The sequence below is a fragment of the Musca vetustissima genome, unplaced genomic scaffold (genome assembly GCF_032173495.1).
Source record: "Musca vetustissima isolate MV318-11 ecotype Yass unplaced genomic scaffold, APGP_CSIRO_Mvet_v1 utg2820, whole genome shotgun sequence".
In the NCBI taxonomy this organism is placed as follows: Eukaryota; Metazoa; Arthropoda; class Insecta; order Diptera; family Muscidae; genus Musca; species Musca vetustissima.
The window spans coordinates 2227-11035 of record NW_026874249.1 but is presented as its reverse complement, the minus strand read 5'-3'; the positions used below and the strand labels follow the sequence as shown (position 1 = coordinate 11035).

Here is an 8809-nt window from a genome sequence, read left to right as displayed (position 1 = left end):
GTTTACTTGCGTCAATTTTTATCGTTCTCTTTTGAACTTGCTTCATGCGTCTATACAGGGCAATTCGGTTTCCAAAATATTTTTTTATTTGTTGTTTTTTTTTTACATTTAAATATATATAAAATGTCAACAAAACGAATTGCCCGAAAATTGTCGGTATGAGCAATTTGTTTTTCATTTATATTCCCCTTGCCCCTCTCTCCAGCAAACAAAGACTTGCCGCAAGTCAACTCGCCTAATCTAAATTGGGACTAATGTTTAAAAAAATATAAAAATATATATTCTAAAATCCATATGTTTACAGATGAATTTTACAATATTATTAATGAGAAATTTATGATTTGTGAATAAAGCAATATTTAAATCATTCGCATTTTTAGAAAAAAATTAAATTTTTGTGAAATGAGCAGGACGACTTGTTGCATTTGTTTTTATTTTTTCTGACATTGTAGCCCCCAACGTAGAGGTGTATTTTTTCTTCATTGGATACCCTACTTTACCATGCAAAATATGTATAAAAAATAATCAGCTGGTAGCTATGCCCTACTTTATAACATCTTTGGCGTTTTTCTTTTTTGGTTGAATCCCCCATAAAGGGCTAAGCAGACCCATCCGTCGCGTTACATGTTATCGAAAATACAACAACCACAGAGAAACGATATGCGTTTGTGTTATCTTTTCCTTGTGGTTGTTGTATTTTCGATAACATATAACGCGACGGATGGCTCAACGCGAGCATTCTGCTTAGCCCTTAAGGGGTAAGCAGAATCGATCCTTTGGAACGTCCGTCGCGTTATGGAAAGGAAACGATAACACAAATGCTCGATGTTATATGCGTTGCGCTTCGGAGTTAAATATATTCTAATTTTTTTGTGCGTATTAACCTGATAAAAAAACGCTCATCTCGAATATTCTGCTTACTGTCAAAATTTTTGATTATGATTTCACGCGTACGTCATGATAGCTCGGATGAAATCCATTTGATTTCATATTCACAACAATAAAGCAACAGGAGCCGACGGGTTACCAGCCGAACTATTCAAGACAGTTGGTCATATGCTGGTCAGGAGCATGCACCAGCTGATTAGTACAATTTGGCTAGATGAATGCATGCCCAATGATTGGAACCTCAGCATCCTATGTCCCGTGCACAAAAAAGGAGACAAGACGGTATGTGCTAACTATAGAGGAATTAGACTTCTTCCCATCCCATATAAAGTGCTCAGACCTGGCAAATCCTCTATTTTACTCTGCGCCAAATCCTGAAAAAGACCCACGAACACATCGACACATACCACCTATTCGTCGACTATAAATTTGCATTCGACAGCCCTATCCGTTCAGAGGTGTTTAAAGCCATGTCTACGTTCGGCATTCCTGCAAAATTAATACGGCTATGCAGGATAACTTTAACTGGCAGAAGATCAGCAGTTAAAGTCGGAAAGGACCTCTCGCAGCCCTTTAATTCCGAACGAGGATTCAGACAAGATGACAGTTTGTCGTGTGACCTTTTTAACATCCTGCTGGAAAAGGTCATACGAGAGGCAAAAATGAACAGAAATTACACTCGGTACACCAAACAAACCCTTGTTACTCGCCTACGCCGATGACATCGACATAATGAGAGCGGAACACTGAGAGCGGTAACAACCACCTTTGAACAAATTGAGAAGGAGTCTGCCAAAGTGGGTCTGGCAGTAAACGGTGAGAAGACCCAGCCGATGGTATCAACGCGCAAGACGTCCAGTAGACTCGGACCAACTGTGGAACTTGCGAACTACAGCTTCGAGGTAGTTAAAGATTTTATATACCTTGGTACCACCATAAATAAAATGAATGACATCAGTTTTGAAATTCGGAGAAGGGTTGTGATGACCGACAGATGCTACTATGATCTAAGTAAGCAGTTTAGAAACAAGGCCACCTCCCGTCAGACCACACTCACACTTTACAAGACGCTGGAAAAGGTCATACGAGAGGCAAAAATGAACAGAAATTACACTCTGTACACCAAACAAACCCTTGTTACTCGCCTACGCCGATGACATCGACATAATGAGAGCGGTAACAACCACCTTTGAACAAATTGAGAAGGAGTCTGCCAAAGTGGGTCTGGCAGTAAACGGTGAGAAGACCTAGCCGATGGTATCAACGCGCAAGACGTCCAGTAGACTCGGACCAACTGTGGAACTTGCGAACTACAGCTTCGAGGTAGTTAAAGATTTTATATACCTTGGTACCGCCATAAATAAAATGAATGACATCAGTTTTGAAATTCGGAGAAGGATTGTGATGGCCGACAGATGCTACTATGATCTAAGTAAGCAGTTTAGAAACAAGGCCACCTCCCGTCAGACCACACTCACACTTTACAAGACGCTGATACTACCCGTGCTGTTATATGGATCTGAAGCATGGGTACTAGCGCAAGCAGATGAGGCAGCTCTTGAAGTGTGGAGATTTTCAAGGTCCATTAATTTTTTTAAGAATATTTTTTGAAGTTCCAGCAGATTCTTTGAAAAGTATTTGTTTAATTTCCAGGCAATCCCTTAAGTATATTATTTTGTTTGAAAGAAAAATTCTCCGAAAGATCTACGGGTCGACGGTGAATATCGGCGTCGAATGAACCACGAGCTTTACAATTTATTCGCGGACATCAACATAGTCAGTCGTATTGAGCTGCAGCGACTACGATGTTCTTGTTGTCGGAATGAATGAGAATGCCCCAGCTCAAAAGGCATATAAAAGCGAGCCTACTGATGGTTGCCGTAGAAGGGGAAGGCCACGAATCAGATGGATAGACCAAGTAGAAAACATCTTGGAACGTGGTCTTTCAAATTGGAAGATATGCACATAAGATCGACGCGCTTGGAAATCTTTTTTAAGCTCGGCTTAAGGAACAACCGTTCTGTAACAAGCCAGCTAAGTAAGTAAGTAATCATGTTCATAAATCCAGTGGATTATGTGTCTGTTCCTGTACTACAAGAACCTACTATTTTTTTTACCACGATAACCATTTTTCCTTTATGATATCGAAAAAATAGTAAAAATTAGTAGATTCTTGCAATACGGGAACATATCATATATTTGACGTATACGCAATGGAATTGACATTTGAGATAGCGTGCAGATCGTAAATTTAAACGTACTTTTACTGACAAAGTGAATATTGCACCAATTGTCATTCAAGAGTGATAATGTGTACACCGCTTTAAATACACATTATTTTCGATAACTATTTATCGAAAGCTCTAAAGTCTACTCATTTGATAATTGGTCTGTTCCCGTACTGCAAGAATCTACTATTTTTTACTACGATAACGAATTTTCCTTTATGACATCGAAGAAAATAGTAAAATCTAGCAGATTCTTGCAGTACGGGAACAGACCAAATAAGACAAATAACGTTATTGAGTCCTCTTTCTCACGTTACGTCTCCTCTAATTCCAATCGGTTTTCCTTTTATTTGTACGCTCTCTCATTAGGTTGCCACAAACCAAACCGATTACTTGTTATTCATCTACCCAATATCAATTAACCAATTACCATCCAAATACTCTCTAGTCATATGACAGTCGATTGTCGAGTCGGATAAAGAAAAAGAAATAGAGAAAAAGTATTTTTCCTCCAAAGTCACGGAAGAAGGAGAAAAAATCTTTTTGTTTGCCGATAAAACAAAAAAACGGATATAACCACCATTTAAGAAGATTTCCCAAAAAAGATTTCTTCTGTCACAAAACAAAATACACAATTTGGAAACTTTGTTCCGTTTGTGAAAAGAAACAAAACAAACTAAGCAAAAATGACTGGCTCGGGTTTTATGTTCAACATTGATGGTGGTTATTTGGAGGGTTTGTGCCGTGGTTTCAAGTGTGGCATCTTGAAACAATCCGACTATTTGAATTTGGTGCAATGTGAAACTTTGGAAGGTATGTAGTCCAAGTGGTGGTGCAGGTGGTACTCCCAGATTCATTTGCAACGAGAGTATTTAAAATAAATTGGAAATTTACAAAATAAATTTGACAAGGGCAAGTCATGTGACATTTGTGTGTGTGCGTAAGAAAAAAAAATAAATACTACTATGTGATGTGTGTTAAATGGAAAGAGATGGCAATAACAAAAGTATTACTGCTGCTGCCTACATGTAGTTGACTGTCTATAGGGGTGAGGTTGGGGGAGGAATACACATTAAGAAATTGTGTTAACAGTCAGTCTTGTGATTGTTTTGTCATGTTTTTTGTTGTTTTTGTTTTATCTAGTTTCCCTTATCTTGAATTACAGTTTTAATGTTTTTTGTTGTTGTATTTTACAGATCTGAAGTTGCATTTACAAAGCACTGACTATGGCTCCTTCTTGGCCAACGAACCCTCCCCTTTGTCCGTCTCGGTCATCGATGATAAGCTACGCGAAAAATTGGTCATTGAATTCCAACATATGCGTAATCATGCTGTCGAACCCTTGGCCAGCTTCCTCGACTTCATCACCTATGGTTATATGATTGATAATATCATTTTGTTGATCACTGGCACTTTGCATCAACGCCCCATTTCTGAGCTCATCCCCAAATGTCATCCATTGGGAAGTTTCGAACAAATGGAAGCCATTCATGTTGCTGCCACACCAGCTGAATTGTACAATGCCGTTTTGGTTGATACCCCATTGGCTCCATTCTTTGTCGATTGCATTTCGGAACAGGATTTGGATGAAATGAATATTGAAATTATTCGTAACACTTTGTACAAAGCCTATTTGGAAGCTTTCTATGATTTCTGCAAGAATATGGGTGGCTCCACTGCCGATGTTATGTGTGAAATTTTGGCCGTAAGTAATTGTGTTTAGTAATTATTTTGAAGTAATTTTGAATTGTTTTTTTTTTTTTGAATATTGTATTTTTAGAGGTATATATTGATATTGAAATCTGGTCCTATTTCTAAATTTGGATTTGAGGTTAGAAAGAAAGTTTACATTGGAATAGGAGATCAGGGTCGTTTTGTCGTCCACCATAGCAGATATTGCAGAGAAAAAAATATGAAAGATGTTTAAGAAAACTTAGAGCCACCACCTTTGAAAAATTTTTAATATTGGTTAGGATAGCCCCCATATAACGGTACCTTCTAAATTTGGACATAACAATAAGTCCCAAATTCGGGTACATTTCATTCAAATTGACTCTAAATTGGAGAATTTTTTTACATTGGTGTCAGATCTTTCTAACACAAAATTATACATATCGGTCCACCTTTAGGCATAGTTTCTACATAACTTATGCTCCAATTGTTAGTATTTTGAACACGGTATTCAACCAAATTAGCTGCAATTTTATATTTTTGGATTTTCTTTAGATAGAAAATCTCCCTACTAAAAATGATCAATATTGGTCCCAGTTACGGCATGGCCCCCATATAACAGCATCCATAATTTTTGGTATTTTAAGGACTTCAGACACCGCGTTGACTCTAATTTAATAATTTGGGTTATCAGTGGGTGTCAAATTTTCCTACCTAAAATTATCAACATGTTTTGTTATAGCCCCTCATGGTTCCTTTTGAGAATATACATAGAATCACTTTCTGAGTCGATTTACGCATGTCCGTCTGTCCGTTCGTTCGTCCATGTATTTTTGTAAACAGGTCGCATTTATAATACGATTTGGATGAAATTTGGCACAGATCATTTGTTAAGCCAAGGACGAACCCTATTGAAATTGGGGAAAATTGGCACAGGGTACTAAATTGAGTCTAGAATGATGTGTGTAAAATTTATTGAAAATCGGTTCAGATTTAGATAGAGCTCCCATATATATGTACGACCGATTTAAAGTAAATGGTGTACCAAAGTCTTTCTATTTGACCGAAATTTGACACAGCGTACTAAATTGAGTCAAAAATGATGTGTGCAAAATTTATTGAAAATCGGTTAAGATTTAGATATAGCTACCATATATAAGTTCGACATATTTAATGTAAATGGTCACTATATATCTTTCGATTTGCACGAAATTTGGCATAGCGTACTGACTTCAGTCTAGAATGATGTGTGTGAAATATCGTGAAAATCGGTTCAGATTTAGGTATAGCTCCCATATATATTTTCGCCCGATTCAATGTAAATGGTGTACCAAAGTCCTTATATATCCTTCGATTTTGACGAAATTTGGCATAACGTACTGAATTAAGTGTAGAATGATGTGATTTAAGTTTCGTGCAAATCGGTTTAGATTTAGATATAGCCCCCAAATATATTTTCCTCCGATTTTAAATAAGTGTTGCGCCAAAGACTCAAATATAGGCCGATTGACAAAAAGTCTTGCACAACGTACATAAGATAGTATAGCCAAACGTGTGTCAAGTTTTGTTGGAATCCGTCCAGATTTAGATATAGCTCATATTTTAGTTCATCCAATTTCATTTTAATGACCCTTCTGTTAGAATGCATTTTTTAATATACCCATAGTGGCGAAGGGTATCATATGGTCGACTCTGTCCGACTTTACTACTTTCCTTACTGGTTTTATTTTACAAATTGTTTATTATTATTTTTTTTTTTGTTTTTTTTTCAGTTCGAAGCCGATCGTCGTGCCATCATCATCACCATCAATTCCTTCGGCACTGAATTGTCCAAGGATGATCGTGCCAAATTGTACCCACGTTGCGGTAAAATGAATCCCGATGGTTTGGCCGCCTTGGCACGTGCCGATGACTATGAACAGGTTAAAACTGTAGCCGAATACTATGCCGAATATGCTGCCCTTTTCGATGGTTCCGGCACCAATCCTGGTGACAAGACTTTGGAAGATAAATTCTTTGAACATGAAGTCAAGCTGAATGTGTTCGCTTTCTTGCAACAATTCCACTTTGGTGTGTTCTATGCCTATTTGAAATTGAAGGAACAAGAATGCCGTAACATTGTCTGGATTGCTGAGTGTGTTGCACAGAAGCATCGTGCGAAAATTGACAACTACATCCCAATTTTCTAAATTGTATTATTGAACAGAAAACGATTAGTCTCAACATCCATACACATAATGTTAGCAAGAAGGTGTTCATTGCCAATGTGAACAAGAGAACGAGAGAGAAAGAGAGAGGTGTTTTTACAGAACTTGGTTTAACACCCCCCAATCAAGTTTAACTCCTCCTCGCCCCCTTACCATCCGCTTTATCCATGTTTTATTGGTCTAAGTATTTTTTGTTGTTGTTTTATTATAATAATTATTATAAAAAAGAAAGAAAAGAGTTGTGTAGTTTTTGTTGCAACTTTTTTTTTTAATTTTGCTTTAACTAAGTATTCTTCCACCCCTCCGGCCCATTGTTTTTCTTTTTTCTTGTCGCCATGTAATTATTTTGTTTTTCTTCTTTCAATGGCAGTACATTTCTATATATTTTTCAATACATTTCATAAAATGATATGGAACCGAATCATAATAACCCTACAAACAAAAATATAGATATTTACCATACCTATGAAAATAAACAAATATTGAAATTGTATACATACTATATATATTGTTAGCAAATTATATTGTAATTATGTAAAAAAAATACAAAACCTTAAATATCGTGCAAAATAATATATAAAATATATAAAACAGTTTCCAAACATTCCTTTACACAAACTTGATATTTTCATTTGAAATAGTTTCTCGCGGGGTTTTCAAAAAAAAAAAGGAAAAACAATTAAAATAAAAAAATAATAAAAAAATAAAATACATAAAAATGAAGAGGTAAGTTTCAACAGGATAATAAAAGACCTCATCTCCAGATTCACTCCAGTAGATGAGCGAATTGCTATAATTCGTATAAAAGCGAAGTTCTTCTACATCAGTCTCATTTGCGCCCATGCTCCGACCGAAGACAAAGATGAACAGACCAAAGACATGTTTTACGAGCGCTTAGAAAAAGCATATGATCGTTGCCCTGGCCATGACATTAAAATTCTGCTAGGAGATTTTAATGCAAAAATCGGAAGGGAAAATATCTTTGGCCCCACCGTCGGAACGGCATAAGGTTGATTGACTTCGTGGCATCAAACAACGAGAATCAAATCGATCATGTTGTGATAGACAGAAGGTATTCATCCAGTGTTTTAGACGTCCGATCGATCCGGGAAGCGAATAACGATTCAGACCATTACCTTGTGGCAGCCAAGGAACGCGCCCGTCTCAATGTAGCAGCAAAGGTGCGATCTAATGTAACTCGGAAATTTTACGTCGAAAAGCTGCAAAAACAACAGATAGCAGAAGCCTACACCGCTCAATTTACCCAACTGCTTGACAAAAGCACTCCTTGTCCTGATAATAATATAGAAGCACAGTGGCAGAGAATTGCCCACTCCCTACAAACTGCAGCAAAAGCAACACTTGGGTACCAAACACCACTATCAAGAAATCCGTGGTACGATCAGGAGTGTCGTAATGGTACTGATATGAAAAACGCAGCGTATAGGGCAACTCTGCGGACTGTAGCAACACGTAATGCGATAGAAACCAGTCGGGAGAAAAGGAGAGAGTAGAAAAGTATTTTCAGAAAAAGAAGAAAGAACAAGGAAAACGTGAGCGTGAGCAAATCGTGATGTACAGAATGAAGTCCGAAAATTCTACCAACGGGTAAAACACCAAACCGAAGGCTTTAGTGCAGGCACATCCTCCTGTAGAGATGAAAAAGGAAACCTGGTGACAGATACAGACAGCGTGCTGAGGATCTGGAAGGAGCATTTTGAAAAACTTCAGGTATCAAATAGTAGCGGTGAAGAAGATACCCCAGAACCAATCAGAGATGATGGTATATAGTGTAGCCAAGATGAGGTAATAAAA

The 8809-nt window shown here is 37.4% G+C and overlaps 1 protein-coding gene across 1 annotated transcript; it reads left to right on the top strand.

The window, feature by feature from the left end:
* The first annotated feature begins 3785 nt into the window (after nt 1-3785).
* Nucleotides 3786-6977, top strand: LOC133331964 (V-type proton ATPase subunit d 1). Its single transcript, XM_061540353.1, has 3 exons — nt 3786-3929; nt 4313-4821; nt 6560-6977. The coding sequence occupies exons 1-3, from the start codon at nt 3803-3805 to the stop codon at nt 6974-6976; spliced, it is 1053 nt and encodes a 350-aa protein (XP_061396337.1). The 5' UTR covers nt 3786-3802; the 3' UTR covers nt 6977.
* Nucleotides 6978-8809: the final 1832 nt, after the last annotated feature.

What these genes read in the sequence shown, in the direction of transcription:
- LOC133331964 (XM_061540353.1), top strand. Translation starts at nt 3,803, where the DNA reads ATGACTGGCTCGGGTTTTATGTTCAACATTGATGGTGGTTATTTGGAG. An exon ending in GCAATGTGAAACTTTGGAAG is followed by an intron (nt 3,930 to 4,312) that starts GTATGTAGTCCA and finishes TGTATTTTACAG; the next exon opens with ATCTGAAGTTGCATTTACAA. An exon ending in TTATGTGTGAAATTTTGGCC is followed by an intron (nt 4,822 to 6,559) that starts GTAAGTAATTGT and finishes TTTTTTTTTCAG; the next exon opens with TTCGAAGCCGATCGTCGTGC.